Genomic DNA, 24770 nt, shown 5'->3' on the forward strand with positions numbered 1-24770 from the left:
ACACATTTTTCCACTGAGCTACTCTCCCATCCCCAACAACTTAAAAATAAGAAACTCTCCTAAAGACATGATAACATTTAAATATACCCCAAAATGATAGATTTTATACTGATCCTTTCAGTAAAAAACAATACCACTAACCAAATCATATTTTTAAAAAGGAACATACATATACAAGAGTGAAAAAAAAATAGAACAGGAAGCACATGAACTTTCCTTAACAAGGACATAAATACAGATAAATACAGATGTCATGTAAATTACCACTGCCATAGATTGAATGTTTGTATTCCTCCAAAACTCATTTATTGAAATCTAATTCTCAATGTGATAGTTTTGAAGATGGAGGCTTTGAGAAGTGATATGGTCATGAGGATAGACACAGATTTTATGAATGGGATTACTGGCCTTTTCTATAAGAGAGACCCCAAAGAGTTCCCTGGGCCCCTCTACCATGTGAGGACATAGCAAGAACACAGTATCTATGAACCAGAAAATAGGCCCTCACAGACTCCATCTCTTCCAGCACCTTCAGCTTGGACTTCCAAGCCTCTGGAATTGTGAGAAATACATTTTTATTGTTTTTTGTTGTTTATGAGCTACCTTGTCTATGGTATTCTGCTATACAGTACCCCAAATAGACTAAGACGAGCATATCATAGTAGATTGCTCTAATGAGACTAGCAAAGATTTCTTTTATTCATTGCTTACACTGGAAGGTGAATAGGTACTGGAAACTAGGCACGTGACAGAACAGGCACTAAGAAAGCCGTTGTTGAAAGAGAGATGAATCAGAGGAAAAGAAGATGGGAAACAGTGAAGTAGCTGTTATTTATTTAGTGTGTATTATTTTCCAAATGCTGTACTAAATAGAACTTTTACATTTTCTCAGACAATTGATTCTTAACCATCTTTCAAGATTAAGTTCATAACATACTGTTTCTTCTTTGTATTCTTCTACCACTGAATCCACACTGCATAGTTTAGTGCCCCATTCTAAATACTAATCTGAGTTTTAAGCTACTAGATTGTTAGGGTTAGAAGCCTAGTGGTATATCTTCTTTCTCTAATATATACTTCATGACTCTAACATCTAGGACACATATTGGGGCTCATTAAAGGCTGTTCTGAATGGATAAAACATATCACTTATAAATTAAAACTGTACAACATTTTTATAATGTTTTCCTGCTGATATACAAATACATGCGTGGGGAGGGAGTAGACTGTTTTAACTTACTAAATCAACATGTTTCTTTATTGTAAAACAAAATAAAAGTAGACTTAGAAATCTCCAAGTCATTTTCTAGTAGCATAATTTAAAATGGCAAAATATCACAAAGTAAATACATACATAACGGTCTAACCTCCATCTGAACCACCATTCATATACATTCCCTTTCAGTTCAAAACACTTGGACAATGGCCAAAGAGAAAAGATCTTCTCAAATGCACCCTGAGAAAAGGAATCCAGAAAAATTAAAATAATATGAGTCAATACGTGCTTTGCAATTCTATTACAAATTGAAGTTTTCTAAAGTTAAGGTTATGTAAGTCATTCACAATTTGTAAATGCTATTAATTTCATTTAAAATGTGTCTACATTTAAATTTCTTTTTAAAATAAATTTATTTTACCAATAGGCAATAATTTTTTAAACTGTGCACTTCACATAAAAGCTACTGAGACTGCAAAATTTTTTAAAACCTAGTAAATGGAAAATTATTCCACATAAAATTTAAAATCTAGTATACAGAACAGCTGATAATTACTAATCAACAAATACAAATACTTCAGCTAATATCCTAGAGAGTAATTGTTAAGGTTAAAATACAGTTTTTCTTTTTCTAAATGTCTGTAACAATCTCTAATTAACTATTGCAGTTAAATGAGCCCCCTTGAATTAATCACCTTAATCAACCATACGCAAGTGCCATTACTAGCCTTAGAAACAAAGTTTATAATTTTACTCTGGTGAAGTTAGTGAATGGTACCCTTTTATTAATCTGACAGCCTGGAAAATCTGGGAATGAAAGGGCAGAAGTCTTGAGTTCATTCCTGCACATTAATGAAGTCTTTCAAAGAAGAAAACAAAAACTTCAATTTCCAGATGAAAGAATGACGACAAACTCTATTATTAAAGAAACAACGTATAAAAAAGTAACATCGTGGTTTTTAAAATAGTTATTAAAAACCAAACAAAAATAGTAAAAAGTCTCCTCTTGACCACAGAATTTAAAATGCACATAGCAAATTAAAATAGACATCAAAATCTATGCCCTAGAAAATGAAGAATGATTCTTACCAAGAGTTGCAATCTAAACTACTTTGGAATATGTGCACATATATATCTCAGTATGAATATAGACATAATATGTGTAATAAATATGATCCTGTAGATGTTACATGCAGTATATCTATGACATATATATGTCATTTTACAATTCAAAATTTTATTTCTAATTAAAGATGTATTTTTATGTGATATATAAGCTTGTTTTTACTGAGCATTCATTTTTGAAGTGAGATTTTTTTTTTTTTTTTTTTGATACTGGGGATCAAACTTGGGACCTTGCGCTTGCGAGGCAGGTGGCAGAACCACTGAGCTAAATTCCTGGCCCATGAATATTCATTTTTGAAAGGAGAGTGGGTTGGCCTGGACTCTGCACTCTTCTTGTCCAGTGGGCAACACTGACCCAAAGCTGGGGAAATCTTATTCCTTTTATTAACTTTCTGCTCAGCTTTCTTTTCTTTTCCTCAGAAGTGCTTACAGAGTGTTGGGAAATTTTAGTGAACAGCTATAAAGTACTTGTTGCTGTTACCTCTTTATACGTGTACCTGGTATTTTCTTATTATTTTACTTATGCCCAACTAAAAAAATCCTGAATGTCATGCAGAAATGTTTTCAATACTTCTAAGTTTGCATATAAGTAAGCCAGACTATAAAAAAGCCTTCCCAAAACAGCTTTACAGAATTACACATACACATAAAAATACCTATAGGGCATTTACACCTGAGATAGCCATGTAACAAAACAGTGTTGCAAATGCGAGAAACTGTACAGCATGTTAACACTATCGGCCAGGGATGGCGAACCTTTTAGAGCTCTCAATGATAACAAATAGCCCGCTGCAGCACACGTGCCATAGGTTCACCACCACTGCTATGGGCATTCAAATGAAAATATTTTGTCATAAATATGCTGCTTAAAAATATGTCTGCCTAATAGATTTACCAGCAGGTATCAGATTGTAACCTTGCTAAAATAACAGAAATTCTCAACCATCAGACTAGGGGAATAAAAGGTGAGGGGTAGGAAAATGACACAAAATTTTATTAAATTAAACATATGACACACATACAAACCTCTCTGCAGCTAAGTTGGTTTTACTATCTGCCAAAATTTTTCTTTCTAAAGTCATAAAAACATCAAATAACAGTTTGATGCAATGAATAATGCACAAAGTTGCAAATTCTGTCAAGAGAATTCTGATCTCCATTTAAGAGTAGTGTCTTATAAGAGGCATTCAATAAATGTTTGATTGATCAAAGTCAAACAAAATGGATCTTAAACAATTGCCAGAGGAAGAGCTTTAAATTGCTTTTACAACAAAAACAGTGGTAACAAAAGTAGATAGGTCTCAAAAGAACTACACTGGATAGTCAGCTACCGAGTGACACTTTCATTATATTCATTTTTAAAATGAAGCTAAAAAAACCCCTGACTCTTCTCACATACTTTAATAGATTTGAACTTTAAAATATTACAAAATATAAATGGAAAAGACCGTACAAACCTGAGAATATGCCAAAAAACATATGCATAACAGCAAAAAGGCTAGTTTCAATAGTAAGCCCAAATGCCAGAAACAATTTCCTAAGAGAGAAAATACTTAGTTTACTATCAATATAAATTTATTTAAGAAAACACAGTAAATACTCTCTAACATTTTTTACACACTGAACAGTTCTTAAATAATTTAAGGTTTCTTACAGGGATACACAAAATATACAGGTAGTATAAATTACAGATGGGCCAAAAGGAATAAAAAGCAGAGGATTCTTGCTAGGAATGAGGCTACAACATATAATTGATACCCTACATACTTGCTGCACAGGTACTATAAATATGTTTAAAAATATCTCTTAGGTTTATTTATACCTATTCATTACGGAACGTTATAACAAAATATAGAATAACCTGTTCAGTGCAATGCTAAAACTCATGTGTAACCTAGGCAATTTGTTAATTTGTTTTAAAGTTTCAAGAAGACAGTTTAAATTTTCTAATAGATGAGATTTAACTATAGGACATCTTAACATATGCATATTTTAAATTATGTGCTCAAAATTTGTGCATTTTGATTATTTGATTAATATGCTAGGATTGTGTACCGAGATTCTACTACAGAGGCTTCCACAGACATAGAACCCTGATAGAGGATAGATCTCAACTCTTTCCTGAAAAGTTATTTGATATAATAGTGGAAGCCAAAGGGAAAATATTTTTGATATACAATACTTAGTTGAAAGCTAGGTACATTCTTAAAACTAAAAAATGTTTTTACAAAAAAAGGGAAGATTTCATTTAAATGATATGACCTTGAGGAAAAAAAGCATTAATAAATAAAGGACTGTAGCATTAATATAAGACTGCAACCTTTCTCTGAACATGGTAGTGGGGTATGGAAACTTTGAAAATAACAACCCTTTGGCCACTTGGGTTCCTTATACAAAACAGGTTAATAATAAAAAACTGCTTAAAGAGTTGTCTAGAGACAAATTAATGTTTTAAAACTTGGACATAAAAGGCTGTTCTGCAAATGAATGTTCAGTAAAAAGCCACATATATATATAAGAAATCAAATATAACAGAACTGCCAATATTGAAGCAGGACACAGGGGTCTGAAACTTCATTTGGCTTTCTTTTCTCTCTTCCAACTACATCCACCTCTGGCTCTGTACAAGACAGAAAAATTGTTGAAGATTGAAAATTGTTTCAATTAGTAAAAATGTGAAATTGTTTTGAAAAATTTAAATTTTAAAAAAGAAAAACACATAAAATAAATATAAACTAGTATTCTGCAATGTTATAATGTATTATTTCCTGCCATGAAAGACTTAGCTATAACATTTTGAAATATACCTAAGAACAAAATTCAAAACGTCAAAACTACACAAATTGAAAACTACATAAATTGAAACTGCCTACATCTCTTAATAAAAACCTTTAGCAGCAAAAAAAATTAATACATTGAAAGAATATGTTTATTAACATTAGTAAGATAGTATATTTACCGTTTGCTTTTTTTTGGATTATCTGTGGCCACAATGCTAAAGTAACATATATGACCATAAACCATACAGTGACCAAGGGGACAAAGTAATAGAACTGATAAGGCCGATCCATTACTATACATAACACCACTACTAGGAAATTGAGACGAAATAAGACCTATTAAAAAGGAGAAGAAAATGGTTTTCATTTCAGGTTTTACGAAAAGCAAACAGATTTTCTCTGAGAGTATTAACATTTAAGACTCAAAAAATGACTACAAGTATATTTTACTAATCTCTAAAGTTATATTTGTCCTAGAATCACTGTAAAGAGCTAAATATAAAATATTTATGCATCACAATATTAACTAAATCCCAGCAAAGTACCATTCTGAGCTGTCCTCTAGCTATAACTACCATACTGTTAAATGTAAGAGAAAAAATTGTAAACCTCCATCCTAAGGCCACAGTTTATAAGCAGACATTAGGTTACCCCCAAGAAAGAGTATCTGATGTTCATTTACACCACTGACATTAAACCGAGAGTTGCCATAGATACCAAAATAATATTGTTCAAAAACATCTGTGGGACCTTTGTAACAGTTACTTCAGATATCAGTTTGAAGCCATTCTAAGAACACAAAATATGAGCAGATTTACATTAGGGCTGTGCTGTGACCTTGGGGAAATTACTTAACTTCTCTGACCTCAGTTTCCTCATACGTAAAGGAAGATAACTCAGAGATAAATAAAGTGTTTAGAACTGCTTAACACAACATAGAAAGTTAACAAATATTAATCCTCAGGGAGAATAAAGTAAAATATTATAACAATCCCAAGTAACTGTACATTTCTACAACACTAAAGTGAATCACTAAAGTGTTCCTTGTGCATCAGTACTTTAACAATATATGCACCTAAATTATATTTCCCTCCCATCACTAATAAATTACGTATCTCAGTTTACTAAACACAGAAATACAATTTTGAAGTGCTAGTTCATCAATTCAAATTATTCATGGTTTCATAATGGCCAAATTTAGGTTTGGCAGAGGCATGTTGGATTGCAAGAAAAATGAAATAATGGTATATATTCCTACCTGACATACTCTATGAATTCCAAAGTCTCCCTTGATCCAAAAGTATGAGAAATGTCCATACCCTGTCTGAAACAGATATGCAGCAACCAGAACTCTAACGTGCATGTACACAGGCAAAAACTGTTGACAAAAATAAATAGGTTAAATACATAATAGCATAAACTATATCTTTAATACCATAACAAATACATCAATTGTCATTTTCATTTGGTATTAGCTCAGTGAAAAGATTTATTCTCAAAAGTTGGGCATCCTGTAATCCTTGTAATCTTAGAACACTGTCATTCCACCTGTCCACCAATGACTGATTGTTTAGGTGGATATTTACCATCTCCATTAACATATCCGGTATACTGCTTTTTAATGTGATCCTTAAAAGGCTCGTCAGTGCATTAATCCAGCATTAACACTGTTCATGGATGTAGTCACTTTAGGTTAATGTATCTTTCCCATTTAAGTTTTTGCAGGATACAAGAATCAAGCAAACACCTTAAATAGCCCCTCCCCCGCCCCCAAACTTGAACTCACACCCAGATGCTGCAGCCTTGAGCTACATACCCACTCTGTCCCGCTGGCTGGCCATTTGTTCATTCATTCATTCATTCATTCATAATTCTGAGACAACGTCTAAGTAGCTAACTTGCCGAGGCTGGGCTTGGATTTGTGATCCTCCGGTCTCAGACTCTCAAATAGCTGGTTAAATAAGATTTTATAAGCCTTTGACTGTATGCATCTTTAGCACGCATGTTGGAACATCTTTCTTTTTTGAGGGACAATATTTATGCTGGGAGAAAACAAAACCCTGAACTTGTAATAGGTCATAAATTTTGCCAAACAGCCTCTATCTAATCAAACCTACAGATTCTCTATCTCTTACAGTGGTCCTTCATGTGCTTCCTTGCCAATTATCTTTTGTTTACCAGTTCATGCAGCCCCAAAAGGTTCTTTCTCTGTGTTTATTCAAATCCTATTGTCCTTCATAGCCCAGTTCAAAACCCCAATTTTACTATCAGATGAAAGTAATTTCTCCTTTCTCTCTTCTTATAGCATCAAAAATCTATATTTCAAATGTATAGTTTTTTATTACCTTTCATTATACTTTTTTTATAAATGTCTTTTCTCACTATTTTCAGTGAATATGTAACATTAGAATCACAGAGATGAAGGTGGGAAATGTAGTACTGAAATCTCAGAACTTAAAGGAACTCTGTCTTCATGCATGAATGAAATCTAAAATATCCCTTTCCTGAATTTGTCAAATCACTTTTTTTTTTTTTTTGGCACCAGGGATTGAACCCGGGTCCTTGTGTTTGCACAGCAGGCGGCAAAACCACTGAGCTAAATCCCCGGCCCTGTCAAATCACTTTTTAACAGCAGAAGATACAGATTCCCAACAAAATGCACTCCATTATCAGATAGTCATTAACTGCTAAAGTTCTTTTTCATGAAAAGTTGAAATCTAACCATATGTAAAAGCTACCAACCTCAACTCTCCGGAACAGTACTAATAGAAATAAAATGTGAGGGCCGGGGATTTAGCTCAGTGGTTTCGCCGCCTGCTGCACAAGCGCAAGGACCTGAGTTTGATCCCCGGTACCAAAAAAAAAAAAGAAATAAAATGTGAGTCATAAAGGTAACATCATATGTGGCTATCAGAGCATTTAAAAATTAAAAGAAACAGAGGAAACAAATTTTATTACATATATTTTATTTATCTCAATATATCTAGACTATCATTTCAACAGTTAAATAGATGTTTTACATTCTTTTTAATATGAAGGTTTTTTAAACTTAGAATGAATTTATTAGAATTAATCATACTAAACCTGGGGTATTTCACTTATACAGCATCTCTCGGTTCTAACTAGCTATACTTCAAATGCTCAAAAGCCAAATGTAGCAACTGGCTACTACAGTGGAGAGTCTAGCTCCACATTCACATGCTGGAATTAAATCATTCTCAAATCTCTCTAGTAGTTCTACAAGTATCTGAAAACAGGTGTCCCGCCTATGTTAACCATTCCCAATTACTTTAATCACTCTCCATAAAACATGCTTACAAGTCCCTTTGAGATTAGGGCTTGGATTACAAAGCTGGGTTGATTATTAAATTGAAACAGTAAATACAATTCACTTAAACTGAATTAAATAGTATCACAATTTTCAAATTCCCGCCAATGCTGTTCTATTAAATGTTACGTACTATCATCTCTAACTTTTAGTATTGAGGTATTTTAAATCAACAGAAAAGTTGTACAATAAATAACTATATACCATGCTGAAAATGTATAGTGTATTGTAGAACATAAGACAACACTCTACATATGTCACTCGGAATCTCCTAGGAAGACAAGATAGTTTCTGACATGACTAAATTATCATTATTATGCCCAAGCAGTTTAACACGAATATGGTAGTATTTACTCTATAATCCATAAATTTCTATTATCCTCGTAATATCCTTTATTTTTTTGATCTAGGAATGTTTAATCAAAGATCACATATTGCACTTAGTTGTCATCTCTTCTGTCTCTTTTAACCCAAACTAGTTTTCTTTTTCCTTTCATTAGATTTATAATAAAGTTTTCATATTAAAATATATTTTGAATTCTAACTTCATTTATTTGGTAAATAGGCTGACTTCTAGTTCTATTCATTTTCTAGTCCCCCAAATTTTCCTTCACAGCCTTTCATTCAGGTCTCTTCATAAAATTTTCAAAATAAAAAGCAAAACTAAACTAAAAACAACTAATAACTACAATGGAACACAAAATCATCTTCTGTATATACTAAACTTGTTGCTCTATCCTAAATTCACAGCACTTTAACTGTATTTTATATACATTCTAAAAGAATCTTTATATTTATAATTGAAATCTGCCAGGCCATCTTGGTTATTTTAATAATTCTCTGGAATTTCTGATATAGTTGCTCTTTTAGCATAAAAACATGGTACAACTAAAAGCTTGAAATATATTATTCAAATCATTAAGATTAGGTAATGGTTGGTAAAATCTCTCAACTATCGAAAAATCATGTTCCAAATATGTTATAACCTATACTAATCATATTTTGCCAATATAGAGACAGGTAATTTTTATCCACAAAATCCTGTATAACACAACAGGGATATGTTAATCATTACAAATGATCTGTTAATGAAAAGTATGTTCTTGTAGAACAAGGATTTTCAAAAAATTGTACATTAGAATGTATTGAAATGTAGACTAAGAAGATATATTAGGCTAGGTGTGGTGGCACACTAATTCCAGCACTTTGGAGCCAGAGGCAGAGGATCACTGCCAATTCAAGGCCAGTCTGGGCTACATAGTGAGTTTAAGGCCAGTTTGAACTACATAGGAAGATCTTGTCTTTAAAAAAAAAAAAAAAAAGAAGAAGCTATATTATAATGTTAGGTTAAAAAAATTAGAATGCTAGGTTGGTAAATGACTAAAATAGAACACTAAATTGGCTTCACTGTTTTATGATCTGAATCCTTTCTGGAATCATTGCATTGAATAACCTAATATATCATTGTTTTTCTACCTAATTTTTAAAATAGTAGTATCACCCTTTAATATGTCAGTAATTACTTAGGGCTCTAAATGGCATTTTCTTAAAGTAAAAGTTTTTTCCCCGAAAATTGAATCAGTCTTTATTCATGTTCAGCAATATTTCTAGGATTCAATATTCATCTTTATTTACTTCCAAAGAATCTCTAAAACTATTCTACAAATTCTGAGGCTTCTAAATTACGTGTTACTACCTCCATCGCCCTTTTCGAACCTTACTGTCTTAGCTCAACCATAACTACTCAAAGTAGCACCCCTTCAGCTGAGATTTCACTGCTGCCACAAATACACATATCACTGCCATTAGTTCCAGAAAAAATTACACATTACACCTTTGTCTTCTGCCTTTGAAACAAACTATCTGTAAAATCCCTAACAACTTTTGAAAATAAGAGATAATGAAGAATAGTATTGTTTACAAAATTGCAGAGATAACAGGAAAAACCCAGTAATACATGATTTATCTTCTTAATTGATACTATGGAATTTTCAAAATACTCTTTTCTGGGCACTCCTCTCTTATCTGAGTTTATCACTGATTCCAAAACAGTTTATAGATGTGTGTTTTATATAAGCAAATAAAGCAATAGAACAGTTTGGTTGCTTCCAAATTATGAATCTCCTAACTTTTAAAAACCTATTTTACAGAAGTTTTACCTATAGGGCCAGGGATTTAGCTCAATGGCACTGTGCCTCCCTTGCAAGTGCAAGGTCCTAAGTTCGATCCCCAGACCAAAAAAAAAAAAAGTTTTACCTCTAATATAGCTAAAAATTACATCTCAGAATGAATGCATTTTTTTCTAATTCTGCCATACCCATGATAGCCACAGATCATGAAAGTCCTGCCTTTTAAGACACGTAAGGAGAAGAAAAACAGACTAGGTACAGAAGGTACTGGGTGACCAAAAACAGATTCCTCTGCAGCACAGAGGAAGAAATAGCAAGTGCTGCACACACCTCATGATCCACGACAGTCAGTCTGTACCTAGATTTTTCTCAACACAGGGGCAAGATAGTTCTAAGTTTTTGTTTTATTTTGTTTTTTGGTACCGGGGATTGAACTCAGGACCTTGTGCTTGCGAGGCAGGCGCAGTGCCACTGAGCTAAATCCCCAGCCCAGTTCTGTTTTTTAAACTTTAAAAATATAAAAATAATTGATTAAACTTCCTAAAGTATAGTGAAGGGTAAAATATAAAATATAATAATCTAATTTGATTTCTTTTAATAACCTGTCTATTCTAAATCATTCTAAATCTACAAAGTTTCTGGTAACTGTAAATTAGCTGTTCAACAAGATGACATTAAATAACACCTTTAGATATCAGCTAGTTCTACTATATTATCATTAAGTAAATACAAATCAATTATTGACATCTTTTTAAAAGCAATTTCAATTTGTTTTAAAATGACAGAGTCTCAAAGGGTTGAGAAGTCAGAAAGATTGGGTGGGAAATAAGAAGAGTCTCTAATTAGTAGAGAATATAAAATTTTAAAAAAGCCAGTGCCCATAAAAAAAATTAAAGTGGCATTATTTCCTATTTTTTCTGAATTTAAATTTATAATACTCACTGTACTTGCTCCAGAGATGTGATAAATTAAAATCACAAGTTGCATCCAACCTTTCCATTCATCTGTTTGTTCTCTATTTAACACTTTAGTCTGCATAAAGGAACCAGAATCTGTTTTAAAGTTCATCAACTATTTGAACAGCACATATTAAGTATGTTAAAATTTTTCTTAGAATATATAAATATATAAAGCTAATGCTTCTGTCAAAGAAATCCTGGTGGTAAGGGGAGACAGTTAAAAGTTGTCACTTTAAAAGATACAATAAAACAATTTTAAATATAGCACACATTTGAAAAACAACTATAAACTAAATGGATTTTTAATATTTAAGTTGATATTTATGGTTTTATATTAAATATCATTTAAACTATGACAGATTTGAGTACATTTCTAAAAATGACATTCTATAATTTTCCTTGACAAAATTTTACACTTTCAGAGTTTAAAACGATCTTATATTTCTCTTACACTTTATCGACAGAAAAGACTCGTGTTAAAGTTCATTTTCCCTAGCATACTCTCACTGGAGATGAAGAACTGATTAATCATCCTCTTATGAGAGTTATTTTTACAATAGAATTAATCTGAATAACTCATACCATGAAAACAATTTATACAAATATACTGAGCAATGACAGCAATTCTATTTTAGGAAATTCAGAATACTAAAAGTGGTAGTCACATCACTGTGTAAGTTCTAATTTGTATGTTTATGTCTGCTAAATATTTAAATATAAAATATGTTTGTGAATACACATATAATGAGTTTTATTTTATAAAAGATAATAAATAGTATATAATACTTGAAGATCACTATAAAATCAAGAGTGCTTTCACTTTCTCCATCCTTAAAAGTTATGAGATCTTTTCCACAGGTAAAACTTTCCAACTTTTCAACAACTTTTTCACTCAACCCTTTATATTTCCTCCAGTTTCAATAAAAAGTAACTGTTGGGGCTGGGGATTTAGCTCAGTGGTTTTGCTGTCTGCTGAGCAAGTGCAAGGACCCGAGTTCGATCCCCAGTACCAAAAACGTTAACTGTTAAGAAGCTACTAAGTGGGCCAGGGATTTAGCTCAGTGGTGCCACCACCTGCCTCGCAAGCGCAAGGTCCCGAGTTTGATCCCTGGTACCAAAAAAAAACCAAACAAACAAAAAAAAGCTACTAAGTGAAGTGTAATTATAAGTTTCCTCCATCTTTGTCTATTTAGTCTATTTATATGGTTGTATATTCTGGCACAAATGATACTTTTTTAACTTAGACTCTGTAATGAGACAAAAAGGATAACATGAATTAAAAAGGAAATGATTCTTACCTCTTTAGTATTTTCATTGTAAAATACTCCCAAAACCAAGATGTAGATAATTGGAATAAAGAAAGATGAATGTGTATAAAATTTGTTTTCCTTCATAAACAGATTTGCACGGTCACACATATAGAAATACGCCATAATCAGGCCAAGTTTGCAGAAAGACTGTAAAAGTATTTCTAATGGAGACAAGGAGATATTGATAATATTTTTCTTTTCCTCTCCACTTTCCAAATCACTACATGGCTTATTCTTCCGATGAGGATTACGATGAATTATATAAAAAATTATATATCCAATAATAGAGAAAGTGAAAAAACAAGCAGCTAGCTTCTGTATGAGAGTAAGAGGAGGCCGAGGTTGACAACAGGAACCATCTATGGGCTTCAAAATCTTATTGCAATACACGTTCATAAGAATCATTGCACTCTGCGAACAAATCAAGTTATTTGGTTATTATCTTTCACTGATGTATTTCACATTCGATTTTCTCCTGTGAATTTGCTGAGTTTTTGACACTGAAACCAAAATGCTTTTGTACTTCTTGCAAAGATTTCCCAAACGCTCATCAAAATATGGTATTCTTTCAATCTATAATAGCTAGTTCAGGGTGTTTTAAAGTTCTAGGGCTATCATCTATAATAAACTCATTTTTATAAGGTGACCCAATAAACAATACTACTACTACTTGGAATGCACTCTGATATGGTTCTGTTCTTTAAGGAAAACAAAACAAAGCAAAACAAAACAAAAAATGAAAGGAAACGAATCAAAATAGGATTTTATGGCAGCTAATGGATTATGTCCATTGGTTAAAAAAGAAAAAATTGACATATCAAGGACATCTCTCTCAAAAGAGAACATACCAGGATACTTTAGATATAGTCTCAATCTTCAGATGTGATCAAAGAATGTATAATAACTTCTATTACAAAATTATTAACTCTTAGCTAACAATATTTTTGCTATGCATTTCATTTAGGTTATAGCTTATACAGACCATGTAGGATTGTACAGTTTTAAGATTTCTAAAGCTAAATAAAATTTGGAATCTTCAACATGATTTGACTTTAATAAAATTGTTCTAAGCAAGCTGTCAAGATTCTGTCTAGTTGAAGTTTCAAACTCTAGTTCTGATGGCCACTAGGTACTCAAGTATTCCAATGTTTAGAAAAATCTCATCCTTTTAGCTCTGAGATGTCAGGAAATTCTGTGTCTGGAACTCTTGCAGATCTTTGCCTACAAATTCCACCACAAGGTTCTTAACCAAATTCCAAGAAATCCATAAAGCCCCTAACATGAATTCATGGAGGACCATGTGTACACGTGAATATGTGATTTTTCTGCAGGAAGGTAACAGAATCACTTTTTTTTTTTTTAAAATCACATACCCAAACACAACCTTTTTTTTTTTTAATCACATACCCAAAGGGCTTATCTGACCATCAAAAAAGTTAAGAGCCCTTGCCAAAGATTAAAACTAGCCCTGTATCTCTCACCATGCACTAAACTAAAATCAAAATGGATTAAAGATCTAAATATTAAAATAGAAACTCTGAACCAGTTGGAACAGAGGTTAGGTAGAACCCTTGAAGACATTGGTGTAGGAAAAGATTTTATGAACAAAACCTCAGTTGCCCATGAACTAGCACAAACCATCAACAAGTGGGATCTCTTCTTATTAAAAAGCTTCTGCACAGCAAGAGAAACCACCAGCAGTGTGAAGAGACAACCCACAACGTGGGAAAAAATCTTCAACTGCTCTTTCTCAGACAAAGGTCTACTATCTCGAATCTATAAAGAACTTAAAAAGATCAGACCTCCCAAATTTAAAGACCCAATCTGAAAATGGGCATCTGAAATGAACAGACATTTCTCAGACAAAGAAGTAGAAATAGCAAAGAAATACATGAAAAAATGTTCAACATCACTGGTCATTCGAGAGATGCAAATGAAAACAATGCTGAGATTCCACTTCACTCCAGAAAGAATGGCTGCTATCATGAAATCAACCAATAACAAATGCTGGTGGGGCTCTGGGGAAAGAGGAACCCTGCTCCACTGCTGGTGGGAGTGTAGACTGGTACAACCACTGTGGAAATCAGTATGGAGATACCTCAAAGAACCAAGACTGGAAGTCCCATTTGACCCCGCTATTCCACTGCTGGGGATCTTCCCCAAAGAATTAAAAGAATCATACCACAGTGATAGATGTGCGCCCATGTTCATAGCAGCACAGTTTGTGATAGCTAAAACTTGGAAACAGCCCAAGTGCCCATCAACTGGAGACTGGATCAAGAAAATGTGTTTTTTTTATAAACTGGAGTACTACTCAGCCATAAAAAAGGAGAAATTAGAGACATTCATAGCTAAGTGGATGCACATTGAGGCGATACTCTTAAGTGAAATAAATAGGACACACATGTATAGATACTGAATAGTTTCTCCGGTGTGAAAAACTGAAAGTGTAAATGGGGACTAAAATGTATGACAGGCAATGTGAAATAGGAAGAAAAGGGGCAAAGGGGAAGGAAGTGGGAGGGCTAGGGGAAAGGATAGAAGGGAATGGGATTAATATGAGAAAATGGAAAAATAGGAACAAAATCTTTGTAAATAGGGAGGAATGGAGGGGTTGAAGGGAGGGCTGGGCAAGGGTGAAAAATAAGAACCAAGAGAGACTATGTAAAGGTGCAAATTTCCAATGATGAATGTCATTATATTGTATACCTAAAATGTACCAATGATTAGAATGAATAATCGATAATGTAAAATAGGAAGAAAAGGTCCAAAGGGGTAGGAGTAGTGGGAGGGGCAGGGGAAAGAAAGAAGGGAAAGGATAAATGCTGAGAAATGGAAAAAATGGAAATAAAGTCTTTGTAAATAGGGAAGGGTGGAGGGGGTGAAGGGAGGGCTAGGAATGGGGAAAAAATAAGAACCAAGATGCACTATGTAAAGGTACAATTCCCAGTGAGAAATGTAATTGTGTTGTATACCTACAATGTACCAATAAAAGAATTTAATAAAAAAAAAAGAAGAAAAAAAAAAGTTAAGAGCCATTACTTACAAGAAAAAAACAACAAAACACCAAACCAACCATAATCTGTTCTACTGTATGGGAAAATTTATAATTATGCAAGTCTCTTTTACACATAATTCTTTTCCATCAGCCAACATGAATTTGTTCAGTATCTACTCCATGCCTTAAATAATGCAGAGCTATAAGGAAATAAAAAATCACTTCATATACTAAAAAATCTGCGGTTCACTAAAGTTTAATCTTTTTGGGGGGACAGTCAGTACTGGGGATTAAACCTAGAAGCATCTGCATTGACCTACACCCCCAGCCCTTTTGTCATTTTGAGCCAAAGTCTCACTAAGTTGCTAAATTGCCTAGGCAGGGCTCAAATTTGCAATCCTCTTGCCTCAGCTTCCCAGAGTGCTGGGATTACAGGCATGTTTCACCACATTCAATCAAAATTTAATATTGTAAATTTAAAGCAAAGAGAATATAAAGCAGTTTTCAAACATGAGTTTGCAAAAGACTTATGTTTCTTATGAAAGAAGATAGATTAATAGTGGCTAGTCCTCACTAAATGAAGTTTCATTTCCCATCTTCTCTTTTTTCTCTTAAAGTATACCAAACTCTCACTTTTATGCTCAGCTAGATAACAGAAAATAAAATTATTTCCAGATGATGTATCCTTAGACAGAATAACTATGAGTGACTATAATCATGTTGTATGACTTAAGAATTCTTACAGTTTCTCTGCTTGATTCAGGAAGATGTAAGCCATCCAAAGATTCCATGATGGTTTCTTGAGCAATTAATTTGGAAACACTGAACATCTTAACATTTGACTTAGAATTTCTGGTGCTACTATTCAAAATACTGACTGCAGCTTCATTGTAAGCATCTATCTTCTCATTAGTGATCATTTTCCTATTTTCACTTAATAGATCTTCATAAACAGGATCTGTACATGAAACACATTTTTTAAAATATATTTTTAAAACTTCTATTTGTAAGAATTGTGATCATGTAAATTAGTTGATCAATATTTTATATTTTCTTCTCTTTTTTTGTACCAGGGATCAAACTCGGGACCTTGAGCTTGAGGCAGGCAGCAGAACCACTGAGCTAAACCCCCAGCCCTCATATTTTGTTCCTGAAGTTCAGATAATACCATGCATCCCAAAATTAATTTTTATGTAAGTATGGCCAAGGTTTATAATAGATTTCTTATATTCAATTTTTGAGTTAATCTATCTCCCTCAAATTTAAAGAACTTGTATCCCTTCTCTATGTATATAGTTCTGGGGAAACACTTTTACAGCAAGTCTTAAGAGTTTAAGATTTTTAATACCAGTAACAAGAAATTAAAACTGAATTATGAAAGATTGCTTTATGAAGAATAGCAGTTAATCATTTTTTCTATCAATGCTTAATTTTATAAACTTCATTCACACAATTTGAAGACAGTAAGGACTAACGTCTATTCTTTTATTACATATTAGAAATAATTTAATTTTTTTCTCATTTTAGTAAGAAAAGGGTTAAAATGAATCTATAAATAAAACAGGGATTTTGGAACAGATTATGATCTCATTTTCTTATTCTTTTCACCTTGACATTCAATTGGAAATAATCATAAGAGTTTCTCACAACCAGAATTGCTAAAATATCCGAGGCATTTCATATTGTGTTAGGCATTAAATAATAGCATTCAGTAAATTCCTGAAATGAACTGACCTAATGCTTATATTCTGTTAAAAAATTTTCATTACCAATCAAAAACTAGGTGGTGTGAATTTAAATATATTCTGTCAATTTGAAAGTATATTTCCAGAATGATTCTAATATCATCAAATAGGCTTATTATTTCTCTCTATATACAATATTTTAAAAAATTTTTTAAAAATCAGATGTATCTCTTTGTAACATTTTTGTGCCATTCTGCTTGCTGAGGTTCCTTGGAAGATCTTATTTATTTATATTTTCCTGTTCCTTAAAATAAAAAAGGAGGACACAAATAACTCATTTAATCTTGCAAACCTTATTCCAAAAGTTATACTCATAAAGCAGTAATTTTGCTTCTTGAAAAGAATAAAACTCATGCCTTCAAATATATACAAAATGACATTTTTTCATTATTCATTCCTTACCTTGTAAGACCCAATAAACATCACTAGTCTTTGCCAATTTTTCTAGAAGTGGTGCTATGGAAGTAATATTCATTTTATACTGAGAAAGTGCTTCATTGCTACCATTGTGAATCTTGATGGACCACTAAGAGTAGAAAGTAAGCATTAATTCAGTGTTTATTACAGAAAAATTAAAATATATAATTTATCTATTGTAATAAAGGTTATTTTAAGATAATTCCTGTTTTAATTAATATTAGAATAAAATTTCATCAAATTATTTCATGAACTATATAAAAGCAACTGCAAAAAGCTACAATCAACTTAGACTTCCAAGGTTAGCAATCAAGAAGAATACTATAAAACTAGATATAAAGTGAAATTTAAAACAAAGTTTACTAAGTTCACTCAGATCTGTTGTAATTCATCAGTCTAATTATAACAGACACAGGAATTATATATAAATACAATCAAGAATTCTATTTAACAAAAATTAACTTTTTCTTTTCACGTCCTTTAGCGTGAAACAGAAATCACAGTATAGGATAACAAATAAGAACTTACTGTGGCAGCTCCTGCTACAATCACATGGGGCTTTGTGGCAGAATCCTAAAGGAAGAAAAACCTTTATAATCATGCTATATTCAGTTCAGCGACTGAATACAAGTAACGTAATTTACTTTTTTCCCCCTTAAAATGCAAGTTCTTTCATCTAAATCATTTTAAATTCCCAGAATTCATTACGGGACTCTTGTCATTACAACATAGACATCCAATGCTTAAACTCTTACATGGCTGCATGATTATACAGTATGATACAGGACTTGTATGTTTAATTCTTTGGTGTCATTACAAAACACAAAAAAGCACTACTGAAATCTAACATGACCTAACATTATTCTGAATGCTAAGTAAATTGCTTAAAGTTCTAGTGTATTATGTCAGTCAATTAAGAGGTAATCATGGAAGCCCACAGGGTACAGCAGATGCAAGTGTTAAATAAATCACAAAGTCAATGCCCTATGGAAACATACTCTTTTGGGAAAGCTAAATCTAACATGTATTTAACAAAATAAACTGATAATTACTAAAGACTGCATGCAGGGAAAAAAAAAAAAGGAGAAATACTCAGCAGCTACAAGTTACATTATTTCTAGTTATCTTACTAGTATAAAACATACATGTGCGTATACGGCATAACAATCACATAGTACTTAGTAGTTTACTAAGCATTTCTCTTAAATTACCTCATTTTAATAAAAATTGTTACTAGACTGTAAAGTACACAGAAAGATATTGAATACATTTTACAATACAATGATACAGACTTGGAATAATTAACAGGATACTGATGAGGCCTGGCAGATATAGTCAGAACTTCACTTTCCTAACTTTTGAATTCAAGGCACTTCATATCACATCAAAAATATCAAAAAACAAATATTATAATAATGTGCCCAAGAAAAATCTGACCCATATAAAAAATAAAAATGACCATTATTATTTTCTCATTATAAAGGTAATATATGTTCAGTGTAGAATACCATCAAAAGAGAAAAAAATAATAAAATAAACCTATTTTCCTTCAGAGATGTGTCCATTTCCAGAACAGTATGGTTCATTTTACATCATTAAAGAATTCAATGAAACAGATTCTGTTTTTTAAAGTTTGTCTTCATGCTTAGGTAGCTGCCTCTCTTACTCTTCATAGTGGTCAATATTTGTTTTTGTTTTTTTTGGTACCGGCAATCGAACCCGGGACCTCGCGCTCCCACAATAGGAAGCCATAACCACTGAGCTAAATCCCCAGCCCTGTAGTGGTCAATATTAGTTACACAGATTCCACTTGTCCCCTCTTCAGCATCAAGTCTAATTCACATACTTCAAAGAAAAAGAAATTTACATGACATGCGTGCTCCTGCCTTCCTGTCTCCATTCTTACAATCACATCTATATATCCACCTACCCTATGTTCCTCTGACAAGACAGTAAAGAAATGTGTCCCTGTCCCTCTCAACGAGGATCCTCTTACTCTTGTGTCTTGATTCCCTCCCTTTCCACTTGTGGAACTGCGACTCACAAGTCACCTCTGACTCTCAGAGTGACAATCATATCCTCCTTTTTTACTCCCCTTTCTTCCCTCTCCTGAACCATGCTAAGTCACCTCCATCCTCTCTGGGTTTCCTTCAACCCTGATTTACTTTCAGTTTCACTCCTCACATCCATCACCAACAGAGAGAGCCTCCTGTCCTCAGTGTGCCAATTTCTTTTCACTCATGTAGGCCTCATGCTATCACATACTGGATTTGGACTTCATCATTCATCAGAGCCCATTAACGAACTCAGGACTGCCAAGTCCTACACCTTCATGCTGCTTCAGTTTAGTTCCTAAAGTGGCAGTACTGACTATCCAACTTATAAGATTCTCTCTTCCCCTGTACAGTAAAGTCCATCCTCTCTTGCTTTTCTCTCTATCCCTCTTACCCCCACTTCTCAGAATCCGCTTGATAATTCCATCAGCTACAAACTCTTCCTTTTTAGTCTCTCATTCTCTACCTACAATTTCTTCCACTCAAATAACTTCTAACATCACCTCAATTTTTATTTTTAGAAAATACACTCTAGAGTATGTAGAAAAGAAAAGATGCACAGATAGGTGGATAAAATTAATCCCCCCAAATATGGCTTAGAATATCATTCCTCCTCTAGTATGTTTACCTCATCTCTTATCAACTCTCCCCAAAATTAAGTACATGAAAAGTATAACCAAAACCAAACACAAATAAAAGCACTTTGTACTTCACTACCAAACACATTAAAACTGCTGAGGATTTCTTGAATAGGTTATCCCTATCTTACCTGTTGTCTACACGTTTGTTTTATGAAAATTTGAACACATTTTCTCAGTGACACAAAATTATAAATAGTGGCTAGGTTCCCATGTGATCCTACAAAAACCTATTTATTGTATGATATGGTGCAGACCTACACATTTACTGTGAAAAGAGGCAAAAAAATAAAACAACAAAACTGTTGCAAACAATGGGTCAAATAAAGTCAACAAAACTATTTTATCTATCCCAAATGCAAATACCTTTAGGAAAAATACAAGTTTGATTAAGACTGACAAAAAGCTTTGTGGAGACCACAGAAGAGATTGTAACATGGAACTTAGGAGAACTTAATGATTTTCTGAGGTTTAACAGCATGTTTGCCCTTATAGCTAATTTATCTCCAAGCATTATAAGCTAAAACATACTACTCTTATCTTCTGGCTCATAAATACAACAATAAAAGAAAAGAGAGGATTAAAAACAAAATCAAAGAAATTTCCCTTAAGTGTCTGAACATAAATATGAGAAGGATAAAGTGGAAAAATGCTCAAGAGGATGTAAATTGTGCTAGACAGATTACCTGGGTTTGAATTGAGGTGTAACAGTAACAGAAAATTTTAAATCTGGAAAGTCTGTTACAAGCATAATCTGCTTTACGGTTGAGATGGTGATAACAGGGCAGAGACAAATGGCTTGTACTTACTCTTCCTAGTGAGGTGCTAGAATCAGTCTAGAAGCAGGTGGACATTAGTATAACAGGGTGAGATAGGTGAGCAAAAGAAAGCAAAACAATGGTTGCTCATGAGCTTTTTAAATTTAGTTTCTCAAAGAAAGATCAGTATTTTCAAATACTGACCTCAGTCCACATTTTGATACACTGTTTCATAGAACCATTAACTTCTGGGTGCCACAGAAAATCCTAAAAGAGAGATTTTTTTAAAGTAAAAAACATTCTTATTCCACTATTCAAAATAAACATTAATATTCTCCTATAGATTACTTACTTAAAAGTGAAATAACACTTTGTCTAAGACATCTCCAATCTCACTTTGGCAAAAGTCTCACAATAGTCCTCCTTGTGTCCATTTTTGCCCTTTTATACTCTCCACATTTTAGCCATAGTAATCTTTCAAAAATTTAAATCTGATCCTGCCACATCCCTGTTTAAAAATCCAAGGACTCTGAACGGCTCTCAAAATAAAATCCTCAAATCCTTAAAACTGCTGAAGAGTAGAGAATGTGGCCACACCTGTACCTTCTGTCTGTCCTCCTCCTACTTTCCCCTTGCTCTCTCTTCGGCTCTTGCAAAGTTCCATGTGCACCCTAGTGTCTAGCACTTTGCATGTAGTGTTCCCTCAGCCCGTAATGTTCTACCTCTTCCACTAAGGTCGGCCAGTCCTACCTGTCCCTGAAGCTTTGGCTAAAACATTACTTCTTCAAGGAGGAAAACTACTTCTAATTCTTTACTCTGTACACTCCTACTGCCCCACTTTTTTGTTTCTACGCTTTCTATCCTCTTGTATGTGAGTGTAGGGAACTATAATGACCACAAACTCCATTAGGTCAAGTACATTTTTATCTTGACCCTCACTGAATTCTCACTGATTGGGAATTCAGAAAATTTACATATATTATTTTATAGACATTAATCCTGAACACATATTGGTATCTTTTTTCCTGGATAAAAATTTGGGAAATCAAACTTCCTATTTTATTACATAAAATAACTTACATAAACATTTATTCCACTATCTTATTATCTGTACATACTCTTAAGTGTATACTAAAGTCTGTTTAGTATGTACAAAGCATTAGCTCAACTACAAATAAATTTACAAATGAATATAACTTCAACATTATAACATTTAGTTTACTAGGACATGAACTTACCACTTTGACTGATGCAATCTTGTCTTCAAAAGGAATGTTTTCATGCTACCATAAAAAAAGGAGATAATAGAGAAACTATAGATTGAACTTTTATAAGTAAGTCTCCCTTTGGTTGCTTTTGTTGATTTTTATTCCCCACATCCCAATTACCTATACATACAATCTGAAAAGAAAAAAAACTAAAAGAAAAAAATGAAAAGAAATTGTTTATATGTGATGTTCAACATCAAAAATAAAGCTTGAACTACAAACAAACACATACATGAACATACCTATATAAATTATCTTCTACCAAGCTCGCCATGGTTCCAATTCAGTCCTAGGATTACTACCTATGGCAGAGATAGACTGCTTCCCTACATTTTCTGGGTTTCTTCCACATAAGTAGGGTTATACAACTAGTCCTAGACAACACAAAATGGCTAGATGTGATGTGGGTTACTTCAAGCCTGAATTTTCCAGGGCAATTCTCTAGTTTCTAGCTCACCTAACACAAGAGACTGAAAGAGCTGAATGTTACAAAGTACACTAGAAAATGGTACAAATTCTGATTGTGGGAATCCCTGAATGGCTCTGAAGCAAAGCCTCTTGCCAACCCATCTAGAACATGTAGCACTAAGTGAGAAATTAATTCTGCTTCGTTTAGATAGTTTGTTGTGGCAGAAATATCTCATCCAGCTTACCAGCACACTAGTATTGGCCCTGACTGAGCAGGAATGGATATTATAACTCTAGGTTATAGTAGGTTACACTCTGAAGTCAGTAGGTGAATAGTCTCGTAGAAAAAGTTAAAATTTGGAGACCATAAGTGTTCCATGTAAAAACTCGAAATCCTTTCAAAGTTAGAAATCCTGGGTATGGCAGGAGTATCAATAAGAAGCTAATTGTGTTTCTAAAACTAAGGTTAAAATGTTTTCTTTAATTTAATCAGATAGGTAATATTTACATTTAAATCTCAATGAAATCAAATTTGCTTTTTTTATCAATAGGCTAACTTTCTGGATTCTTGCTGGTTCTCCTAAAGCAACATTTCCTAAAAGGAATCTTGGGACCATTTACTTAAGGGTGTATGTTTTGTCATCTGAAGTTTCCTTGATCAAGTAAGTGTGGGAAATTCTGAGTCAAACAATATGATGGAGGTGTTCCTGCTTTCCCATCCCCTCTCTTTAAAATTTGTCCTCTGAGAAATAGTAGACTATATCATAAACTTTATATTTTTACTCCTTTGCACAGTTTAGTTTAACCCTCATTTCCTTTATTATTTTAACATAATGTCTGATATATACAAAAATTCACATACACAAACTTCATAAAGCACAGTAAAAAGTAAGTAAACACTTACAAATCCATGATACAAATCAGAGCACAAAGGACACACTAATTACCTATGTGGTCCTCTCCCTGCCTTAACTCCTGGCTTCATCCAAAATATACTCCACTATCTTGAATTTTGTTTATACTTTGCTTGTTTTTTTCTTACATAGTTTTGATGCATGTATGTGTTCTTAAACAATGTATCATTTAGTGTTGACTTTCTTCCCAACTGTTAATATTGAAAAATTTCAAGCTTACAGTGAAGTGGTCAAATTAACATCTAAAACCCTTTACCAACTGTTAACATTTTGTATATTACCTTAGTCTTTCTTTTTCTCTATACTTTTTCTCTTTTCCTGAATTATGTAAAAGTGCATAGCAGATACCCTAACATTTCACCCTTAAACAGTTAAACATCTATCTCCTAAGAATATAGGCATTCTCCTGAACACTATAATCCCATGTATGAAATTAGACATGTATATTTTATCTCATTTAATATATAGCCCATATTTAAATTTCCCCAGTTTTCCAATAATATCTCTATAGTTATTATAATTTACAATCCAATTAAAATCAGATATTACACTTAGTTGTCAAGTTTCTTCAGTCTCATTTAATCTAAAACACTCTTTGTTCAATTTATTACTGTCAAATATATTTATTATTTTTATAGAGTCTATATCAGTTGATATAATACACCACAATCTAGATTGTCAATAGTTACCTTCTTGTATCTGTCCCTTAGTATAGGAGTGTCT

The 24770-nt window shown here is 33.0% G+C and overlaps 1 protein-coding gene across 3 annotated transcripts in view; it reads right to left on the minus strand.

Annotated features, from left to right (window-relative positions):
• Casd1 (CAS1 domain sialic acid O acetyltransferase 1) overlaps positions 1 to 24770 on the minus strand; it is a 45072-nt gene that overhangs the window by 7038 nt on the left and 13264 nt on the right. The window contains exons 4-14 of one of the 3 annotated variants that reach the window (XM_004862694.3): positions 22696 to 22740; positions 21662 to 21724; positions 18536 to 18580; positions 17993 to 18116; positions 16589 to 16803; positions 12836 to 13258; positions 11521 to 11610; positions 6380 to 6499; positions 5301 to 5457; positions 3799 to 3878; positions 1355 to 1456 (exon numbers count right to left, since the gene is read on the minus strand). In XM_004862694.3, the coding sequence (XP_004862751.2) occupies positions 1355 to 1456; positions 3799 to 3878; positions 5301 to 5457; positions 6380 to 6499; positions 11521 to 11610; positions 12836 to 13258; positions 16589 to 16803; positions 17993 to 18116; positions 18536 to 18580; positions 21662 to 21724; positions 22696 to 22740 (1464 nt within the window). The remainder of the gene's footprint in view (positions 1 to 1354; positions 1457 to 3798; positions 3879 to 5300; positions 5458 to 6379; positions 6500 to 11520; positions 11611 to 12835; positions 13259 to 16588; positions 16804 to 17992; positions 18117 to 18535; positions 18581 to 21661; positions 21725 to 22695; positions 22741 to 24770) is intronic. The other 2 variants (XM_087204714.1, XM_021242843.2) reach the window with 2 other exon arrangements.

This window comes from Heterocephalus glaber, unplaced genomic scaffold, assembly GCF_053883595.1.
Source record: "Heterocephalus glaber isolate CG9 unplaced genomic scaffold, H.glaber_assembly_v1.0 deba00000546, whole genome shotgun sequence".
Taxonomy (NCBI): Eukaryota; Metazoa; Chordata; class Mammalia; order Rodentia; family Bathyergidae; genus Heterocephalus; species Heterocephalus glaber.